The following is a 21,184-nucleotide window of genomic DNA, read 5'->3' on the forward strand; positions in this document are numbered from 1 at the left end:
TCTGACGGTGGTGGTCGAGCTCGCCACAGGAAAACCAAGCCATGATGCAGAAGGCTTTGTTCGGACGGGGTGTCTTGCTCGCCCAGCAGGCGGCGGTGGCCCTTGACGGGTCCCTCTGCGCCCGGAGTGCGCCCCTGATCCAGCGCCTGGACCGGCACATGTCCAGCGTGTCTATCCCGCCGCCGGCGTGTATGCTGAGGCCCCTGGAGGTCCCTCTGCGGTACCTGTTCGGACCCGGACCCTCGAATATCCCTCCTCGAGTCTTGGCTGCAGGTTCCAAGCCGATCATTGGTCACCTGCACGCTGAAATGTATGAGGTAATAAAAGCCAAAGGATGCTTACAATAAAACCCAAACTCCAAACATTTAGGTTATATTTTAATTAATTTTATATTTGGCCCTCCTTGTATTTTTCAACGTGCGTATTTACGCACGGATCGATGAGGTGATCCTCGGTGAGACCATTTGCTTTCTCCGCGCAGATCATGAACGACATGAAGAAAGGGATCCAGTACGCCTTCCAGACGGAGAACAACATGACCATCGCCATGAGCGGCTCCGGACACGCCGCCATGGAGTGCGCGGTGTTCAACGTGGTGGAGCCCGGAGAGAGTGTCCTCGTGGCCGTCAACGGGATCTGGGGAGAACGCGTTGCGGAGATCGCGGAAAGAATTGGTACCTATAGACACTTACCGCATTTTTTTCTCTCATGCATGTTTCTCATGAACGAGTTTCATCCGTTTTTGTGGGTTGGTTTCAGGTGCCAATGTCCACAGGATGGTCAAAACACCGGGAGGACATTTCACCAACAAGGAGATTCAAGATGTGAGTTTCTACAAGAACTTCACAAATGCAGAATGACTAAAAAAAGAGATCAATTCAAAAATATATAGGATTTAATTATGAGTATCCATTGGTATTTTTGCTTTAAAATCACTTTTTAATCAATTTAATTCTGCATTTCTCCTTTAGAAAACGATTTAAGAAATATCCTACAATGTTATTTGTATAATTAACTAATACATACACTCTAAAGTTACCATCTAACTACCGGTTCTGTTTGAATTATGTAAAAGCAATGTTTGTGTGTATTCTACTTGTACTTGAGTTGTCGGGCTATAATCAATGTCAGTCCAAACCTGAAATGGACAGTGATCGGACTGGTGAATATTATATTATAATATATAAGATACATAAAACGTATAGCTCTGTATATAATCTTGATTTTTTAGTTTTATTTTCCAATATTTAGACAAAAATATCACAGCATTATTCCAGGCGGGTGCTTGAACACAATAAGTTTACTTTGAAAAATGGTTAAGAGATGACAGTGAAATTAATCGGATAAATCAAATCAAAGATTTACTCCAATACAGCAGACCATGAGGACCGCTAGTTTGGACTAGTCTCACATACAGCATTATGTCAAGGACTAGAGTATTATCTGTTCAAGTTGTTTCAAAACAATAAATTATGATTATTATAAGCTTTTTTCTTCCTTAAAACAATATCAATCTGATACAGTCAAGCAACTTAAATTGAAGGTTTTTCTTAGCTATTATATTTTTGTAAATGTATTATTATTATTTTTCAATTAGTGGCCTTTTATTTAAAATGTTTTATCCACATAACAGCGACAAAGAGATAATACCAGGGTATAGTAATCAATGGTTCATTAATGGCAAGTTAACAAAGTTATTGTTGTGGTGAATAAAAGCTATTTCAAGATAATAATTTGATGAAAAGAAATTATAGATCATAATCAATTTATTGCTTGATTTTTTTTAATCTCTTGGCAGCACTTATGACCCCTTTTTCTTACAGTAGTCCAAATATAATTATGACTTACAAGTACATGACTCACTGTTTGCAGGCTGTAGAAAAGCACAAGCCAGTCCTCTTCTTCCTCACACATGGAGAGTCGTCCGCTGGACTCTGTCATCCAATGGATGGCATCGGGGACATCTGCAGCAAGTAAACTGATTGGGTTCTCATCGTGTTTTCGAGTAGAGACGTCATTTTGATCATGTCACGTATCACCACAGACACAACTGCCTCTTCCTGGTGGACACGGTTGCGTCACTTGGAGCAGCACCTATTTTCATGGACAAGCAGAGTACTTTCTGTATTAATAATTATCTTGTTTGCACAAACTTGACTGTCCTTCTCTGCACTCAGATATTGACATTCTCTACACTGGTTCTCAGAAGGCTCTAAACGCCCCTCCGGGCACAGCCCCTATATCTTTCAACGAAAGAGCATGGTCGGTATATCAGTTAACCAAGGATAAAAAATATAAAAATTAATCAATGTATTCCTGTACAGCCAGAAGATGTTCAACAGGAAAACAAAACCAGTGTCTTACCTCTTTGACATGACACATCTTTCTAACTACTGGGGATGTGACGGTAAACCAGCCAGAGTGTAAGTCAGTCATTCACACAATCATTCAAATAATGTTCATTATTTAAAAAAGATGAAAGGTGTATTTTATTGTTGTGATATTGAAGTGTAATTTGGTTTGCAGGTATCATCACACTGGCCCCGTCTCTGGATTTTTCGCCTTGAGAGAGAGTCTAGCAATTCTTGCAGAGAAGGTAATAAGACAATAAACGACAGAAAATGAAAGTTTGAATCATACCGCTTAAGATTGAGAAGATATCCAAGTTTTTTAATTGTGGCCATGGCTATTTGGTCACACTGTACACACATTAGTGAACATACATGTACTCAAGTATTTACTCGTGAATCTTTGTCTTGATGTAGGGACTTGAGGAGTCCTGGAGAAAACACAAGGAGGTGGCAGCATACCTTTACAGAGGACTTGAGGACCTGGGGTTGAAGCTCTTCATTTCCGACAAGGTGAAAGAAAACAAACATTTATTTAATTTAATTAATTAATACCTTTAACCAGGATTTTCAAACCAATCACACAAGGGTCCAACCCCTTTTTTGTGGGGGAAACAAAATGTAATTTTATCTTTACAGCTTGTAAGCCTTGCATGTGACACATGTGCCTTTATCTGTACATACAGCAACAATAACTTTCTCTATATTTTTGCAGGACTTGAGGCTGCCTTCAGTCACGACTATTGCCATTCCTGAAGGCTACGACTGGAGGGAGATGCTTGCCTACATGATGAAAAACCACCAAATTGAGATGACTGGAGGCCTGGGACCTTCAATCGGCATGGTTAGTAAGAGTTGAACTACTTTGAGCTCAGAACATATGCTATGAATAAAGCACTCAATGACTGTTATTTTGTTTTTTTAAATCTGTCCCTTCATTAGGTAATGCGAATCGGATTGATGGGATACAACTGTGAGAAGTCCAACGCTGACATGGCACTCAATGCTCTAGCAGACGCTCTGAAGAACTGCAAGAAATCCAAAGCTTGATTCCAAGTCCAAAATGATTTTTCAAAGATCCAGGAAGGACTAACTAATGCAGATGCAGCGCCTCCTGCAGGACAATTCCATGTATTTTAGTGATTACAAAAGAAAAAAAAAACAATTGTTCCATATGAGTCTCTTTTGAGACTCTTTTGAGACTCTCTTGAGACTCTTTTTGTCATCAAGTCACTGCTGTGACATGTTTGTAATGAATACAATAAATCAAAAAGTTCTGTCACATGGTGGAAAAAAAGCACTGAACGATAGAAGATCAATAAATGATGCAATGTTTTATCACACATGCTTTGTTTTTGTTTTTTTGCAAATCATAGAAAACACGCTGCGGAAATGTATGTAAATACATTGTTATTTATTATAAGGATTAACTTGAGACGCCTGTTTGTCCAGCTGCGGTGTTTAAAAACAAACTCAATTTCCCAGAATCCCCAACATTTCCTGGTACAGTTTAATCTGAGGCTGATATCAGTTCGACTCCCCTTGAGGCTCGAATTTAGAAAACATGGCTTCCCCTGTGAACAACTCAGGTAGGTCATTCATGCGTGATCTCTGCGAACCATAAATACATTATATGTTGGATACTGTGGAGGAGTAGGTTTCTATTTAACAGCTCGATCTGCTGGTTTCGTCAGCTCGTCTATAAACCTATAGATAGAAAGTTGCTATTAAATATGATCGAAACCACTAGTATTTCAGAAGCCCTTTTGTTGTCCACGTCATGTTTTTAAACACGTTTATTGTAGCTTATCTTGTAGCAAAGATATCACCTTCATGTGCAGAAGGTTCTTGTTCTGTGGTGATTGTGAAGGGGGATTGGTCAACACCACCATCTAGCGGTCAGTGGTGTTAACTACATTTACAATTTGTCACTAGTTTGAAGAGGGTACCTAAATATCACCGTTAAAAACAAATTCAAAAGGGGTTATGCTTTACACTAACTTGTGGAGGTATTTTACTTCACAATATTGCCTTGAAACCATGTCTTTTTCTTTGTGTAGCTGAGTTAAATCCAGCTATCCTGCCTCTTGACTGGCTCCTCGGCACCTGGAAATCTGATGAGCCAGGCGAAGGCTGTTTTCCGTCCATTAAACCTTTCCGCTACACAGAGGAGCTACACTTCACTCATGTCGGACAACCAGTCATCAACTTTGCGTATGTTTTGCACCCATTAAAGGCTTAAAATTGTTTATGCATTTCGCTTATTAAGTAACTTTTGTAACTTGTGTTTCACTAAAAAGGTCTTCATGAGAATTTATATTGGGGATCACATCTTTTAATTATTATTCACGCTTTACAAAGCTTGTGTTTAATATTGGAATTAAAGTGATTGATCAGTTTCTAAAGTAACATCTGTTGTTTTCGCTCACTTTTCAGATTCAATGCCTTCCACGCAGATTCTAAGAAGCCTCTACACAGAGAATGTGGTTTCATCCGGATGCAGCCGGGAACCAACAAAGTTGCCTTCATCATCGCACAGAACTCAGGTAATGATGAGGTGTACTTAAGTCAAGGTGCAGGTCTTATTGAAGAAGAACACAAACAATATGTTTTAGAGTAATCGCAGTCTCTGATAATAACTATTGTTTATTTCAAGTGTGACGTGGATTATTTAAATATTATGCTACTAAAACAACTGATCAACTTGTCCTTCTGTGACTGTACAGTAGCTATGTGTTAGCTATAAGTAGGATGCTGTAAAGTGTGTCTCTGAGCAGGTGTGGTGGAGATCGAGGAGGGGGAGATGACTGGTCAGCAGATATGCCTGCAGAGTTGTGCTGTGGCAAGAACTTCTTTTGCACGGGAGCCACACGTGCAGCAGGTTCGTACTTTTATTTAAACAAATCTAAGTTAACTTGCACGTCTCAGCGTTTTTTTTCTTTCTTTTTCTTCCGACAAGATTTCCAGAGTGCTGCAGCTCAGGCCAGACGGGAGACTGGAGCAGACGGTTTCCATGTCAACGGACAACGAGCCACTGATGCAGCACTTGCACATCACCTACACTCGCAGTTCTTGACTTGATATGACAGAAATCTAAACTTCCTAACTTAAGCTTATTGTTGTGACTACTGCTGTTTAGGGTTTAAGATGCAGATAATATTGTTACTCATTTATATCTACTTCATTCAGGGGTCAACATGAATGATGATTATCTTAGCCGTCCATCTGATATGTCCCTGAATAATCATCATTTAAGGTTCTACACTGTTATCTTCCATTGTTGCTGCACATTACATGCTGTAATAACATTAAAATATGAATGTTTACGTTTATTACTTACTTGCGATAGATACATAAGCGCTCTATAAATATAAATTACTTAATATTTCATGTGGGCTTCATCTTTAACTACAATGGTTCAGAATAGTACAACTGAATTTTTATTCTTTTGATTGTTTTCCAGAAGTTCTTTCTAAATTATTTTTTTTCAGTTGTGTCTTAACTGGACCTCAAGGGCATAATGCGAGTGTAGACAAGTTATTTCTAATGCACTATTGAAAGTGGGATCTAAAAAATGTGCTACTTTTATGCTGTTAACAGGTAAAATAAACAACACTGGCAAAGTGGCAGCTTTTGTTGATTTAAGTTGACAATGAGAGTACACTGTATGGCATTGCAGAAACCAAACGACGATCACACTTCGTCAAATAGAGTCTGGATGGTGGTTTTGCTGCTTCAATATGGGAAAAAACACAGTAATCAACATTATAAATCACTGTTCTAGCATAAAAAAATTAAATGTTATTTGATTTCATACAAATGTATTATGTTGCACTAAGTGGGTAAAATAAAAGTGGCGAATAATTACTTCTGACGGCAAAAAATCAAAAACTTTATTCAGTCAAGCCTCACCATATACATACTCGGAAGCATTTACGAGTCAAAAATTTATTCAATTGTGCATTTAACAACCGGCCAGACACACATAAATTAACACATTTAAAGTGACAACCAGGCTTCACACAACCATCCTGCTATAGTGCTTGCGAATGTGCCTCAGTGCTATAGTAAATGACATGAAAAATAAATCGGCATGGAAATAATAAAAAATATTAATACCATTGTAAAGGAGGCTGCTTTGGCAATAGTTTGAGAGTTTTGTATTCAAGTGGTGGATTGGAAATGCAGGTTTATGCTCTGGTTGTGTTCAAAACTGTAAAGTTTAAACATCCCTGAAGGATTTACATTCAATTTCTGTATGGAAAAACAAAAGGTTAACCACTCCACATTCATACAAGATCCGTCTCCCAGCCCGCTGAGCAGATATCAATCACTCTGTGCATCAGTGTCTCACTGGAGGAGGAAGAGGCACCAGTTTGTTCTGGTCCCATCAAGTGAATGTCCTGATTAATTACAGCAACTACACATTGGATGAGGTGTAATCACTGACACACTCATCTGACGCTGACATGAGGAAACATTTGCCAATAGTCTTTCACCAACAGACAGATCTCAGCGCAGGTCCATCCACCCTCCATCTAGGATAGGTCCACTCGATATCCACATACGCTGAAGAGTCCAGAGTGCTCATGTCACTGCTCCTTCATGACGTAAACGTACACCGTGGTGAGGAAGTACTTGAGAGACTCGACCGTTGAGGCCAGCCAGTTCTGTTCAGGGGTGACGTCTCTCTTGATCACACATTTGTTGATTTCTCCCTAAAATATACAAATAAAAATTATTATTATACACAGAAAATGAAAAAATATGTGAAGTAAAGCACCGTATTTGTTTTTTATTTATATTGTGGCGCGAGATCATAGAAATGACCCACATTTCAGCAAAACTAATAATAAAGCTTGATTTAAAACCTCGTTTCTGGCGACCCCCAGTGACCGAACTGCGTAAGTGCAATATTGTGATACGATTGTTACATATACACTTGTTTGTAAACGAGATCAAATCTCGTATTATCGTGCACTCTAACACAAAGTTCTAAATAAATTGCAACTGCTTAACATTCGTGTTGTCTCTGGGTCAAGGTGAATGACTTCATACAACATGTGGGTTAAAGCAATATTACACAAGTTTGAAAAATATTGTTTTTGGTGTAATGACAATTTCATGAATTCTGCCAATGGTCGAATACAGCATAATTATTTATTTATCAATATGATACAGTACATCCCGTTACATGTTTTCAAGTTACATAGTAAAACAGCTTAGTTTAGATAATAGCAAGAAAGATCTACTCCATTAGTCATGAAACGGAAACAGAAAAAAAGCTTCTATTTTGTTCTCCCACAACACAAAGTTGATCCATAAAGAAGTCACTCACCCATCCTCCACGTCTCTTCAGCCATTGAACCAAGTACTTTCGGACGAACTGGCCCAAACTGTCTACTAAGATGTAAACGGTGCTGGCGTGTCCGTGTCTGACGCAGTCGACCGCTAGCGCTCCAGCCACAGCGTACATGGACACCACCTTCCCCCACGTTATACCTGCAACAAAAGAACAACTTTATTTTTAAAAAGTGGGGAAAATACTGTATATATACACAATTTAAAGCCTGTTGGCGGCTAATGCTAGCTACACAATTACATCATGTACAGCAATAAATACATGAGAAAAGAGGTCGGTTCAAAGTCGAATTGACGCCACATTTACAAGTCCAATGATAACCGATATCTACAGTGGTATTTGGGGGAAAGGTCAAGCGAGTTCCTATCTTTCCAGAACCATATTTTTCTCTTTTTTTATGCAAAAGAAAAAAGGGACGCTTATGATCCACTTGGCAAAAACAGTCCTCACTGATGTTTGCTTTTCTCAGGACATTTAAGGCAAGCTTTCGAACAGTTCGTAAATCATTGACAGCATTGACACACTTCTCTGTGCCTAGAACTGCTTTTATTCACACAACTTTCTTTTACCGTGCCAATAAATCTTGTCAGTGACTAACACAAAAATGGGGACATTCTCATCATTCGCCTGTCTCTGACGACGCAAGCCTTGTTAAGAACATCCGGTCAGATAGTTTCCAGGGCAGCGGAGATTGTTATAACAACAGTGCTTCGGCTAAAGCTCTGACGGCATTAGCCTGCTTAAGTCTGTGTCACCTCGTTTCTCCAAAGCTGACCCGCGCTGTCTGACCGTGGCTAAAAGAAGACAGAGATTGAGGCAGGCTTTAACAAGGCTTAAACAAGTGTAGTACGCCGTCACATTGTGACAAACCACTGTGAAGCCAAGAATAGAGGCAAGCGAAGCTGGAGGAGAGGAGGCCCCGGAAGGAAGGCGTACAAACGTGGGAGGAAGATGGATGAGAAGAGATGATTCGACTGAGCCGACACCAGACCAAAAGTAGACAGACAAAAATATTTTTTTATTAACAGCTGTCCTGCAGCCCAGAATTAGAAGGCTGGTGCAACAAGGGTCTTCCAGATTGTTATTCTTAAAGAAGACTCCCACACAGTCTCCCCGACTTTCACTTCGTGTGACGTCAAACCCAGAGCGAACTGAGCCAAAAAACAGGAGAAGAAATTCCGATAAATGGAAATGTTGGTGAGACAGCAGCCAGACTTGGACTATTCTTAGACTCGGTTACAGGACATGGACTTTTGGGAAAATAGCAGAGCAGCTGTCAAGACAGCAAAACATGATTCCAGCACCAAGCTAATAAAAACACCAGAGCTCAATCTAAGCATCTTTTGGTGCCTTTAATCAATCAAATATCCTGAGCAGCGAGTTCATAACATGGCTGAACCCAACAAACCAATATCAGTTTTACCTCAGGGAGTAAAAAAAAATCTTTTTTTCTCTCACAAAACTGTATTTTATTTACAATCAACATGAAAATTCTAGTTTGTCCATTTTTGTGTTTCAATCAAACTACTGTTTGTCATTACTACCGCCACACTAACGGAATTTATATATTATTATATAGAGACCGGAGAAAGCTTGTTTCCTATTGGCCGTTTGGTTTCCTATGGCAACAACGTGCCGGGAAAAGTGTTGCATTCAAGTGTTTCTGAATATTAAACCACTCTTTTTTTGTGTAGTTTCAATTTTTGGGTTTGATTACTTCCCTGTTCGCACTTATTTTAGTTTTAAAGTGGTAATTTAACACTTTGAGTTTTAATATAGTGTTTTTTTTTTCAGTTATTGAAGTCGTTATTTACTAGTTTACTGTGATTTTTAAAAAAGTAAATGCGTCTGTGTTTAAGCTCCTTAAAGGGGAAAAAATAGACAGAAATCCGTTTTGGCCTGTTGAGAATCTAAAAGTATAATTAACAGTATAAGGCACAAAAATGACAATCAGTACACCCCTCATTTATTCTATATTTGTATTCATTTTACCTTTTGTTCCTATATTTTTTATTGTTAATCAGAAAATCCAACCTTACACTGGCCCATACAATTAGAAAATTTGCCTCTATCCCTCTTTTACAAGAGTTACTTTTCTAGTAACGGGTAACTATTCACTTACTTTTGAAAAGAAGTAACTGTAACTAAGTTACTAACAACAATGGTCTTGTTAGACATATGCCAATAGTAACCCCTAGTTTTATACCCCCTTTTTTTTTAAAATATATTAGCTAAAAATAAACATTGCTAAGACACGAGTGTGAGCTCAAATGCACTCTAATTCCACTATCATGAAATGTCCTTAAGCAACAGTGGAGGACCATTCAAGTCAAGTCCATTGACTCGAAGACAGCTCGTGGATTAGAACGCATTACTCAACGTAAAAGTAGAGCAGGTCACTCGTGCGTAACGGGAGAAAAGAGCAATAGAAGGTGCATAAAGTCTAAATACGACACTGTAATTGGAAAGCAATGACTTGAAAGTTAATCAGCAACACATATTGGAACTGGACCAACCAATAAAAATCCACACTTTGCAAAAAGAATGTCTTCATTAACTAACTTTGATCTGCACAACTTTTAAAATCAAACATTAAATAAATAAATAAAATATCTATTTTTCCAAATAAACAGAACTGATCTTTAGTAAATACGAAAAAACAACTAAATATAAATAAAAATGATAAATTCACATGAGTGAATGAAAAAATACTTGAGTGTTTGCGTTAATTTCAAAAAGGACATTATGTCTGTGATCAAGTGGGATTTCTTGAACAACCAAAAATAGGAAATCTGAAGAGAGAAATTAAGATTTATGGAGCAGTTCAGGCCAAATGTAGTTGGCTGACATCACTTGCTAACACCTCTATTCCTCGTGGAGAATACGTGTCACCCACACATCCATAGAAATGAAGTGAGGTTTTACCTGTGGAGAAGATCTCTGTTGCCACACAGATGAAGGCGTCTGAAACCATGTTTTCCATGGCAACTGAAAGGTTGAGTTGGCGAGCCACGTTTCTGTACAAACTGGGCTGCATACACTCCAGCTCATCGCCTAGGTTACAAGGAGGGAAGAGGGAGAATTTAATCTATTTTTCAGAAGAAAGAAAATCAACTCATTAGGGAACAGATGTTTAAAAAAACCTCAGCTTGTTCTACAGAACACTGTGGACTTATAAGGAGACTTCCGGGAGGTTAATTCAGGAGATAGAAATAGTCCTGGAAACTTTCACTGCTTTGACGTAGAGGGATAAGATTTAATTATTAAGATAATTAAAATCATTTCAACCAACACTTATATTCTAGTCAGGCCTGTAATTCAAGAGTGTTTCAACTCACGCATGTTTCAGCCTGCTCAAGGCTTACAAACTGGATTTGTTACGGTGGTAAATATATCCTTTGCTTGTATACTTTCATGGGTAAATCCATTAGTATAAATAGAGATGATACTGATTTTAAAAGTTGTATAGTAATGAGGCTGTTCAGGAGAAAATAAATAGTAAGAATCCAAATTAGTCACAAAAATAAAACAAGAAAAATGCATCATATTTTGGAAAATATAAGATAAATAGAACCCAGATTATTGACTTGTCTAGGTTGGGTTAGGTAAGGTAGAACTTTATTGATCCCTCAGGAGGTCTCCTTCGGGAAATTGTTTTTTTCCAATTAGCCACAGCAAATACAGAAATTTTTCATAAAAAAAAAAATCAAAATAAAATAAGAACTAGAACAAAGAGAATAAAGAGAAAGAACAAGATGATACAGTCTAAGTCTGGCGATAAAGATAAAGAACATAGATCAAGGAAAAATAAAAAAGACAATTTGTGTGAAGGGACTTATTTTGAACCCACTTTTGTACACTTTAACTAAGGTTTTATATTCAACTTGCATCATTGTCTCCTTTCTTTTTGAGAAATAATTAAGGTTCTGTCTGCCCAGAGGAAAGTCTACTGAGTACACAAAGTAAAATTATTAATATGATTCAACACATGCATGCTTTACATGAAGCTAGAAAGATACTTACCAAGACAAAGAAGCACTAAAGAAACATCGCACAGAGAAGCGTTGGAAGGAGAAAGACTGAGCTCGTTTTTGGACCAGCCCAGTCCATTCTGGTTGAGCTTGGAGAGAATGTAGTCCCTGCACAGGGCTTTGGACTGGGACACCAGCTCCTTCTCTGACAGAGATCTATCGAACACGTCCAGCACCTCTGCAGCAAACACCGACGACTTCCTCAGAATCTCCATGTCCTCCTCAAGAGGATCAGGGTCAGCGCTGGGTGGGGGGGGTCAGAGGTCACGCTCACCCCGTTTCTCCCACAGGGACGTGCTTCAGGTCAGCTCTGCGATCAGACAACAGATACAGTTAAGAACAGACCAGAATAGCTGCATTTCCTGCTGTCAACTTTAGAAACTTTTATAAAAAAAAGAGTGGGTGTCGGAAGACGTTCAGAGGTCTGCATCTTACGTAAGAACACGATGGAGGCGTTATTATTGTGAGTCACATGCTGAGATATTGCTACACTTGTATCATTATGCAACATCAAGCAGCTTTAAGATGACACCGGGGAAACCGTGGACAAAAAAAGAATTGTTTTAAGCAGACATTTTGGATTTTTTAATTCAACATCAGCAGTAGTTACAGGTGAGAAACGACATACCTTTGCAGTTCCCATCGCGCTCCGTCTGTCTCCGCCCCAGATGAACGAAAATATCACTTTTTAAAAGAAATGTTTTCTATCTAAAGTCATGCACACAGTTCTGGGCCAGGGTTCGTGTCTCCGTGTCTCGTCTCAACACCTGCTTCCAAGAAACCTTCCAAGCGCGGGTGAGACAGGAATACAGGACGCCTACCTGTGGCCCCACCCTGCTGGTGACGAGCAAGACTGTGCGCTGGTTTCACTGTGCGGACGATCCCGGAGGCGGAGTTATCCTTCAGCCATCCCTTCTATCGCCCCCTCATCGGCACTCGCGGTGATAAAATCCAACCCTACGCGCCATAACCGTTTCCACTAATCACTGGAAACATAAAGCATGTTTTCAAACGTGGGATATTTTTCTTAGCTAAACGCATTTTTCCCCCGAAAATAAGGTGAGATTAATGGTGCCGTTGTTTATCTTTTAGTTCTCTTTGTAAGCGTGTCGTGAAGCTGACTTCCTGCCAAAGTTTATGTAAGTGTTCTACAGAGGCCAGTGGAGTTATTTTAGACGTTTAATCCCCGACAGGTAAGAATAGATGTCCTGCTCCTTTATAACAATAAAAACTAATGGGCTTTACCCTTTCTAAGAAGTGCGAAACCTTTGCCACGGAAGGGAAATTCCAGCCCAAATAGAATACAGTATTCTTCATTTATATCGAGGAACACACCAATAATATTGCTGTTTAACAATCAAACAAATAACAACAGAAATGTGTGTCACGTCTATGATGCTTTATTTTATTTATTTACGTTAATTGTGTCCTTTCAACATTGTGTAGCTTGAAAAACAATACAAAAACTTATGTATCTGACTTTTATGTATCTTATTGACTTAAATGTTCACATTTTTTAATCATTAATGTTAAAAACATAATTCCACGAAAAAAAGTTATTTTTTATGTAATATAACATTTGGCCACTAGAGTATGCTGTTTTCCTACTTTGTGTTGATGCGAAACCTCAACTTTGTTAAATGGTAGCCATAATTCGAAAATAAATGTTAGCAAACAAAAGAAAAAAGTAAAACCATTGACAGAAATGTGGGAATAGATGAATAAAATCAAAAATAGTAGTGGGAATGTGAACATGGCAACCGTTAGTTTTCATTTATTTATTTTCGAAATATGACAATATAATATTATTTCCATGCATTTGCAGTAGCTAAGTGTACCATTTCAATTTTAAATGATTAAATATGCTTAAATTCAACACCAAATGTAGATTAATTAATTATCTGTTAGTCATTTAAAATGGTTATGTTATAATTATCTAAAGTTGTTTTTTACCTCTACAGTAAGCATGAATGTAATTTAATCCTGGCCGGTTCACTCCTGGATCTTTTGATAAACCAGATTCCAGCAGCATTAGTGTCTCTCAATGGGGAATTCATTTGCCTGACGACACAGCAGTTTGTCAAAACCTTCCCCACATCTGTCTTCATACCTAGAAACACACAATCACATTCACACACACTGACTCACTGACTTCGTCGGCATTTCTCAAGTGGCTTCACCGAATTCCTTGCATTTGTATAATTGAGGACACAAGGTGTTTCTCAAATAGACTGTCTGTTATTTAGCTAAGCAGAAAAATCTAGTTACACAATGTCAAGTTGTTTAGTTGTTACCATCTCAGTACTGCTGTTGGACCACAACCTAAACTAGATAGTAAATGTTCCCTTACACATATTGTTGATCAACCTGCTGACTGAGCACAACATTAGTATTAGTATTAGTATAGTTCACGGTTTTTGGATGACCAGATATGAGCACAATTATCATATGAATTATAGAACGGATATTACAGATTAAAAGAGTTTGTAAAAGTCAACTTTATAAACATCACCAGAATCAGAACTGGACGATAATTCAAATAAAGATACCGTTTGTAAATCGGTACATTTGAATAAGAAAAAAAAGGCAAACTCCCGAGATAAATAAATTGCTTGTGAAACTATTATATTGCTAAAATTGCCAAACTAGAGAAATAATTTGTTGTCATTAATGGTTTATTGCATACCATTTTTCTTCCTCTCTTCATTTATGTTAAATACAGGCTATGCATGCATAATACATGAATGTTCTTGGAAATAATATAATCTCAACTTCTCAAACTTTTCAAACATTTTTACAGTACTAACGAGTCCATTCTACATAACCATAACCATAACCAACTAATGCAAAAAAGAGGCTCATTATGATGGGGAAAGCTAAAGAGAGATTTTTCCAAAACTATACACAGCCCAGTTGCTTTGCTATGAAACCTTCTGAATAACCATGACCTGGATAAATGACAATATAAACTGATATAAAATAATAATAATAATAAAAATGTGTCCCTCGGTTAGGCTATATATATATATGGATATATATATATAAATATATATGACAATAAAAAAATTATTTGAATGTTTAAATTTGCAAGTCACACAACACCGAGACTTGCAAATTTAAACATTCAAATAATTGTTTTTATTGTCAGTTTTTATATATATATATATATTACGATCAAATGTGGCTTGGGAACCACTCCAAAGTGTTAACTAGGAGACTTGCAAATTTAAACATTCAAATAATTATTTTATTGTCAGCGGTCCATCAGAATGTATGACGTTAAAAAAAAGTGGTCAAACATCCCCAAGTTTCTCCTCAACCACATTCCTGTAAAACACCTTGGCCCACACTAAGAGAACAGCATGATAAAGACCACACACTTTGCATGTCAGTGGGACTGATTTTAATAAATGTTTATGTTGAATCAAACAAGTAGAAGTCAGCTTAAAATGTTTTCCAATAAATTCCTTTTTTTTTTAGTGACATAACTGCAAGAGTTTCCTACATTGACAACATCCCACTTCTTTCTCTCGTGTGTGGATTCTTTTCATTCTCGTCACCTTTTTCTTAATTTTTTTATTCACGCACAAGTTCTCCATTACAGGCGTGATCGGGGGATTACACCCGTCACTACAGAAGCTTGTGGAACAGGTTAAACCAGTGACACAGGAAGCCTCGTCATCGGGGAAAAGGGTTGGAAGAGAAACCCAGCCTTTTTGTGGGCGAGACGGACATTACAAAGTGTCGGTTCATAATTTCACCTTTGGTCCATATGAACAGAATCGAGTCCCATTTTAGCCAGATTTGACAGAATAAAATCTTATATCATGGAAACTTGGTTAAATGAGAGATTATTCTTCCGGATCCATCTCTCACATGCAGCGCATTTCGTCTTGAAATCAAATTTCAACCAATAACAATGAGGCCATTCAGTCCAGCCTGCTTGGCCTCTTTAACCCGGGCCTCCCCTTCACCACCAGAAGAGGAGGGTCCAATCACAGAGCAGCCAAGTGCTGATATGAGGGTGGAGCCTGACATGGTAGCAGGGTGTGGTTCTGAAACTAGTTTGTAATAGTGCTACAGGGTTTAAATTGACTTGAATGGTTCCTTATCATAGCGGCTGAACAGACTTCCACTCACCCCTGGATTTTTCCCCCCCGGTCTTTGTTCCTCACTTGAACTTGGATTCTGTTGCCTGGAGAGCAGAAGCAGCATTTACCTGCTCCCTCAGCTGATCTGTGGGAGCTGATTTCCTGGGCTGACTGGTGGATGTGAACAGGTGAGTCACTTTCTGCTAATGCAGCTGCAAATTCCTCTGTGAGATAGAGCTAAATGAATGGAAATCTTCTTCTGGTGACTTGTGTAGACTGAATACTCCCTATAATATCACTTGGATATGTCTTGTGTACTTTTATTAAACAAAAATGTGCCACATTTTAGTGCTGTAGGTGCCATGCCGGCTTTTTATTAGCCATCTTTTGGGCCTCACCTGTTTTACTTGCTTTGTTAGACGGCCCCTTTTTGTTTCAGCAGCAGAATATTTCACAACCTCCCCATTCATTACCGGTTCATATATCCACGGGTAGTTGGCTGAAAGTATCGTTTTATTTACCCTTAATGACTGTGATATTTGAACAAGCGTTTAAATGCAGCCCTGTTGCAGCTGTCTTCTGTTTGCTCAGCCAGCCGATAAATGGTCTAAAAAAGTTGATAATAATGGTCGCCTCTGTCACTTCAATGTTTCTTCTCTCAGGGTTGATTAGGAGTGGAAGAAGCCAGCCGTCACCATGCTGCGCCAAGCTGTGTCGAGCCTTTTAGAACTCCACAATTATGTCCTGCTGAGGACTGGTGAGTTTCTTGAGTTTCGACGACTAAATGAATGGATGAGTGACGACTTGGTGAATGTATTCAAGATACCCGGGTGAAGGACTACCCGCTGATGCAAAGTCCAATAGAGATGACCATCCTCCTGTTGCTCTACGTCTTCTTCTCCGTGTGCGCTGGTCCTCGACTGATGGCCAACCGAAAACCCTTCCAACTGAAGACCCTTATGATTCTCTATAACGTCAGCATGGTTTTGTTGAACGCCTACATCGTCTATGAGGTATGTCTAGTCAAGAGCTCCCTTTAAATGGTAATGTGTCGTCTGACGTCAAGTTTCCATCTTCAGTTTATGGCAGCTGGATGGGGAACCACCTATACATGGAGATGTGACCTTGTCGACTACTCTACGGCCCCTGAGTCACTTCGGGTAAAGATCAGTTTGTGTCAGACCTATGATTAATTCATTCAAATTTCTCTTTATTTCTCTTCATGTATTTGTAAAATTCTAGTTGTGTAAAGTTAGGAGGAACATGGTTTTCCATATGCGTTAAAAATGTGACTTTATAATTGTTTTGTTTTTTTTACCCATCTAGTTTTTAGACGCATTATTGTACATTTAATTAATTAGTGTTGACTTCATTTAACAAGGTTTGATCTAAAGTACGACAATTCTTTAACACACTTTAGGTACACTTTTTAGGTAGAAATGTTAAAAGAAAATACTTATTTAAGCAAGAATGTGTGAGATTTACTAATAAAATGTAAATACAATTGTGAATATAGATACTTCTTTTGAGGGACAATGTAGATGTATTTAATATATACTTCTCAATTATTTGGTCTTTACAACAAAAATTGTTTAAATTTCTTTGTCCACGACTTTTTAGGCCTCGTCATTATGTGATATTCGTTTGCCAGAAAAAGATACAAATTAGAATAAATTGCTCTTTATATGCATGGAATTTCTATAATCAGATTGGTAATACAAACCTTTTATTGACTGACAAAAACTCATAAAAACCAACCAATGTTTGTTGAAATAAAACGGGAAACGTACTTAATCATTGATGGTAGTTTATTAGTTTGTTAATAATGCTTACAAATGGAATTTTAGTAATGGGCATGTACAAAATAAAGTAATTTATATCATGTCTAATACCTCTTGAAGCATATAAAGTGTAGCAATAACTTTTAACCTTGAAAAAAAGGTTAGGCTAGACTTTGATCGGGAGCATTAGCAAGTCAACAAACAAAGCAAACAAACCATCTGTTCCAATGACAAAGGTTATTCTGTGTTCATTCAATCTATTCTTTATAGTTATTAACATTAACATGGGAAGAACTATATTGGCTTCAATATTAAAATAAATTTCATATAAATAATTGAACACAAAGAACGGTGTTGGCAAAATGCCAAAAACAAAGCTAAGCTGAAGGAGGAATCAAGCAGTCCCAGAAATGTGTAAACGAGGGAAAATACAGATTTATTGATTCTGTAAATAATCTCTTGTTTTTTACTCAATATTGTATATGTTTTGAGAATAAACAAGTGTCACTTAAATCAGCAACCAAGACTGTGTGCCCCGAAGGACATATTTCTGTCTGCTCATCATGTTTGTGATATTTTGGCATCAAATTCAACGTCTGCTGGTCTCAGGTTAAGGTCCTGCGTCGAAAACCCTGGTTTTAACCTTCACTGCTTGTCTTCCTCTGGCAGATGGTCCGTGCTAGCTGGATGTTTTATTTCTCGAAATACATTGAACTCCTGGACACGGTAAGACTAGTTTGCTATCAAAATCTTGATTTCTTCTAGAGGCGAATAAATGACATCGGTTTATTTTTGTCGTAGGTTTTCTTTGTGCTGAGGAAAAAACAGAACCAGATCACCTTCCTTCATGTGTTCCACCACTCCTTCATGCCTTGGACATGGTGGTGGGGCATCACCCTGACTCCAGGTCAGTACCGCTGATGTTTCTTTTATGAATTAATATATGAATATATCAAATTAATAAGAATATTATAGTTTAAAATGTGGCGTATCAAGCCAATCAATAACTCTAAAGATGGTTATTGCATTCATTTAATTTAAAGTACATCTCAAATCATTGAAAACGCATCATTTTTGAGAAATTTCAATACACCCGAATAAATAACAATTTATCGTTTTATTAGAAATGTATTATATGCATATTTTAAACATAAGGAATTACATTTGTTTACCCCTTTATTTTTTTTTGGAATAATTTAGAATTAATTTAAAAATAAACTGAAATGCTATTTTTTACAAACAAATGGCTGTTGTTTTAATTTTCTAAAAGGTTGCAAATAATATGAATGGTGTAAATGTCTTAATTTCTTTAACCAATCCCTCGTTCTTAAAGAAGAATTTTAAATTGATTGAGCAGTTGACTATCATAAATCTTGTTCAATAAAAATGAATTTAATACACCAAATATCTGATTGAAAAAGAATTTGTATAACTAACCCCCCCATATACATTTCTAAAAAAACACCCCTCCACTTAAATTAAATACAATAATGGCCACAACCCTTGGGCAACTTTTTTCTGTTTTATTTATTTTGTCATTTATTTTATTTTCTTTGTTTTAACAACAATTCTTTCTTTCTTATGAGACCGTTTTCAAAATGAATCAATCGTGCAAATTATATTTTTTTCCCAAAAGGTTAAACATGTGCATGTGAAATCACAAGTATTTAATTAAAAAGGAATAGGTCAGTAAACTAAACGTTAGGGATATGTTGGCAATCAGAACAATGAACTTCATCTACCTGAAGGAACAACTCTTTATATTTCTTGGTTATTTGCATTAAGGCCATTAAATGTGTATGTTCTAGCTGGAGGAATGGGGGCCTTCCACGCCATGGTGAACTCTGTCGTGCACGTTATCATGTACTTCTACTACGGACTGTCTGCTGCGGGACCTCGCTTTCAGAAGTACCTGTGGTGGAAGAAGTACATGACTGCCATCCAACTGGTACGACGACTACACTTTTATAGTTTTTAAACTAGAACTGATCATTGATCGATCTTTATTTATGGTTCTCAGACGCAGTTCATCCTGATCTCTGTCCACATCAGCCAGTACTACTTAATGGAAAAGTGTGACTACCAAGTCCCCTTATGGATCCACATGGTCTGGATGTACGGCACTTTCTTCTTCCTGCTGTTTTCCAACTTCTGGGTGCAGGCCTACATCAAGGGAAGGCGTCTCCCTGCAATGGACTTGAAAAAGAACGGCTCCGCCAGTGAACCCATCAATGTGGTGGCCAACGGGAAGCATCAGGAGAACGGGCACATACAGCAGCACCAGGACAGCAATGGGAAAATTGTCCCAGGAAAAGTAAAGGAAATCTAACTCTGGGAGGGAGAAGCACTGGCCAAAGGAAGAGTCTATGAATCATAATACACTGAAAGCTCAACTTATTGGAACAGCACGGACTCTAATATACTACTTTTACACTCCCCTTTTTTTTTTTTTATTGTACTCACCATGTTGGGATTTAAATGGCACGATGTGTTGTGCCAGTATCTCACATTGTTCTGAACTGTGGCACACTAACACTGGTTCACTGAGGACTGGTTCATCCATTTTTAGGTTTTCCAACTTTTCCTTTCGGCTGACATGGTCCATGTTGTTTTGGAGGATCACACCATTCCACTGAAGCACATGTAAATAATCGCTGCCAAATTCAATCTTTGTAAATGCCAAGTATTTTTGCCTTTTAATTTAATTTATCTTTTGAATAAAATCTTTCGTAAAAAAAAAGGTATGTGTCATCTAAAAAAAACTTTTACAGCCTGCCCTTTTGACAAGCTGCCATACCTCATTTTTCCATTGAAGAAATTCTTTTTTTTTTTTTTTTTAAGCTCTATATAACAGTATTGACGGATTACTTTTGTGTGTGTTTTTGCACAGCTAGTTGACCAACATGTGAGTTTGCTTGAAGAGTAAATTTGACTTGCCTATTTAACCCAACTGTGTGTGAGCTCAATGAGTTGATGAACTGTCTGCAAACCAGAAAGAAAATGGATGTATGTGTAGGGTTTGTTTGGGGAACACATTTCTGACCAGACATTAAAATCTTAACCAATTGCATGTTTTCCTTTTATAAGTATGTTTTTTTTTTAAGGTAGTTTGCGTCAAAACCCCTTTTTTCCTCGCATATTTGAATATATATAAACTTATTTCTTGGGTAAACTATAAGATTTATATTGAACACCCAGCTGCTACAAATATGGGAGCTGAACTTTCATTCACATTGACAATTATTTCACATAGCTAGTAAATTTGTCAACTTCTTAATCATCTTTCATGTATTTCGGGTTCAAATTCAACAGATTGGACAATATAAGTAAATTTCATACTGGATAATACTGCCAACATTGTCAAAGGAGTTGTACTCACGCAGGATCATTCTCATTGGATTTGCTCATTCAAGACAATGAACCACAGTTGACGCCTTTGTCATGCTATGCTATGCTAATTTCCAATCTGCCACATGATCCCAAGACAATAGTGGAGTTTTGATATGGAATGTCTGGAACCTCGGGCATAAACACAATATTTTATACCTATGTTTGAATAAACCAATGTATA

General features: G+C 37.8%; 4 protein-coding genes across 6 annotated transcripts; 3 read left to right on the plus strand and 1 right to left on the minus strand.

The window, feature by feature from the left end:
• agxtb (alanine--glyoxylate aminotransferase b) lies at positions 1 to 3,691 on the plus strand. The gene is made up of 11 exons (XM_087811891.1): positions 1 to 317; positions 482 to 674; positions 760 to 824; positions 1,873 to 1,973; positions 2,045 to 2,115; positions 2,178 to 2,262; positions 2,325 to 2,423; positions 2,527 to 2,596; positions 2,766 to 2,861; positions 3,064 to 3,192; positions 3,291 to 3,691. Exons 1-11 carry the CDS (start codon positions 42 to 44, stop codon positions 3,396 to 3,398), a joined length of 1,293 nt encoding a protein of 430 aa, XP_087668017.1. The 5' UTR covers positions 1 to 41; the 3' UTR covers positions 3,399 to 3,691.
• Positions 3,692 to 3,819: 128 nt separating this feature from the next.
• thap4 (THAP domain containing 4) lies at positions 3,820 to 5,974 on the plus strand. Its single transcript, XM_087811897.1, has 5 exons — positions 3,820 to 3,937; positions 4,409 to 4,562; positions 4,785 to 4,894; positions 5,126 to 5,229; positions 5,308 to 5,974. The coding sequence occupies exons 1-5, from the start codon at positions 3,913 to 3,915 to the stop codon at positions 5,422 to 5,424; spliced, it is 510 nt and encodes a 169-aa protein (XP_087668023.1). The 5' UTR covers positions 3,820 to 3,912; the 3' UTR covers positions 5,425 to 5,974.
• Positions 5,975 to 6,212: 238 nt separating this feature from the next.
• Positions 6,213 to 12,547, minus strand: bokb (BCL2 family apoptosis regulator BOK b). The gene is made up of 5 exons (XM_087811896.1): positions 12,370 to 12,547; positions 11,734 to 12,051; positions 10,636 to 10,764; positions 7,687 to 7,850; positions 6,213 to 7,066 (listed from the first exon to the last, which is right to left on the minus strand). The coding sequence occupies exons 2-5, from the start codon at positions 11,954 to 11,956 to the stop codon at positions 6,941 to 6,943; spliced, it is 642 nt and encodes a 213-aa protein (XP_087668022.1). The 5' UTR covers positions 11,957 to 12,051; positions 12,370 to 12,547; the 3' UTR covers positions 6,213 to 6,940.
• A 166-nt stretch (positions 12,548 to 12,713) lies between these two features.
• elovl1a (ELOVL fatty acid elongase 1a) lies at positions 12,714 to 20,679 on the plus strand. Of its 3 annotated transcripts, none has more exons than XM_087811895.1 (9): positions 12,714 to 12,800; positions 15,948 to 16,020; positions 16,495 to 16,589; positions 16,655 to 16,845; positions 16,912 to 16,992; positions 18,283 to 18,339; positions 18,415 to 18,520; positions 19,422 to 19,561; positions 19,634 to 20,679. In XM_087811895.1, the coding sequence occupies exons 3-9, from the start codon at positions 16,529 to 16,531 to the stop codon at positions 19,940 to 19,942; spliced, it is 945 nt and encodes a 314-aa protein (XP_087668021.1). In that variant the 5' UTR covers positions 12,714 to 12,800; positions 15,948 to 16,020; positions 16,495 to 16,528; the 3' UTR covers positions 19,943 to 20,679. The 3 variants fall into 3 exon arrangements, with proteins under 3 accessions (XP_087668021.1, XP_087668019.1, XP_087668018.1); XM_087811893.1 differs by having other exon boundaries at positions 12,720 to 12,800; positions 15,859 to 16,020; XM_087811892.1 differs by lacking the exon at positions 12,714 to 12,800 and having other exon boundaries at positions 14,826 to 16,020.
• The last annotated feature ends 505 nt before the right edge of the window (positions 20,680 to 21,184 follow it).

This window comes from Callionymus lyra, chromosome 16, assembly GCF_982586985.1.
Source record: "Callionymus lyra chromosome 16, fCalLyr1.hap1.1, whole genome shotgun sequence".
NCBI classification, from domain to species: Eukaryota; Metazoa; Chordata; class Actinopteri; order Syngnathiformes; family Callionymidae; genus Callionymus; species Callionymus lyra.

Bases quoted from the DNA above. Each gene is read 5' to 3' on its own strand.
- agxtb (XM_087811891.1), top strand. From the start codon at position 42: ATGATGCAGAAGGCTTTGTTCGGACGGGGTGTCTTGCTCGCCCAGCAG. The intron at 318-481 runs GTAATAAAAGCC...TTCTCCGCGCAG, and splicing joins TGCACGCTGAAATGTATGAG to ATCATGAACGACATGAAGAA. The intron at 2,597-2,765 runs GTAATAAGACAA...GTCTTGATGTAG, and splicing joins TAGCAATTCTTGCAGAGAAG to GGACTTGAGGAGTCCTGGAG.
- thap4 (XM_087811897.1), top strand. From the start codon at position 3,913: ATGGCTTCCCCTGTGAACAACTCAG. The intron at 3,938-4,408 runs GTAGGTCATTCA...TTCTTTGTGTAG, and splicing joins TTCCCCTGTGAACAACTCAG to CTGAGTTAAATCCAGCTATC. The intron at 4,895-5,125 runs GTAATGATGAGG...GTCTCTGAGCAG, and splicing joins CATCATCGCACAGAACTCAG to GTGTGGTGGAGATCGAGGAG.
- bokb (XM_087811896.1), bottom strand. From the start codon at position 11,956: ATGGAGATTCTGAGGAAGTCGTCGGTGTTTGCTGCAGAGGTGCTGGAC. The intron at 10,765-11,733 runs GTAAGTATCTTT...CTTGTAACCTAG, and splicing joins TTTAGTGCTTCTTTGTCTTG to GCGATGAGCTGGAGTGTATG. The intron at 7,067-7,686 runs GTGAGTGACTTC...TGTATATTTTAG, and splicing joins TGAAGAGACGTGGAGGATGG to GGAGAAATCAACAAATGTGT.
- elovl1a (XM_087811895.1), top strand. From the start codon at position 16,529: ATGCTGCGCCAAGCTGTGTCGAGCCTTTTAGAACTCCACAATTATGTC. The intron at 16,590-16,654 runs GTGAGTTTCTTG...AATGTATTCAAG, and splicing joins TTATGTCCTGCTGAGGACTG to ATACCCGGGTGAAGGACTAC. The intron at 16,846-16,911 runs GTATGTCTAGTC...TTCCATCTTCAG, and splicing joins ACGCCTACATCGTCTATGAG to TTTATGGCAGCTGGATGGGG.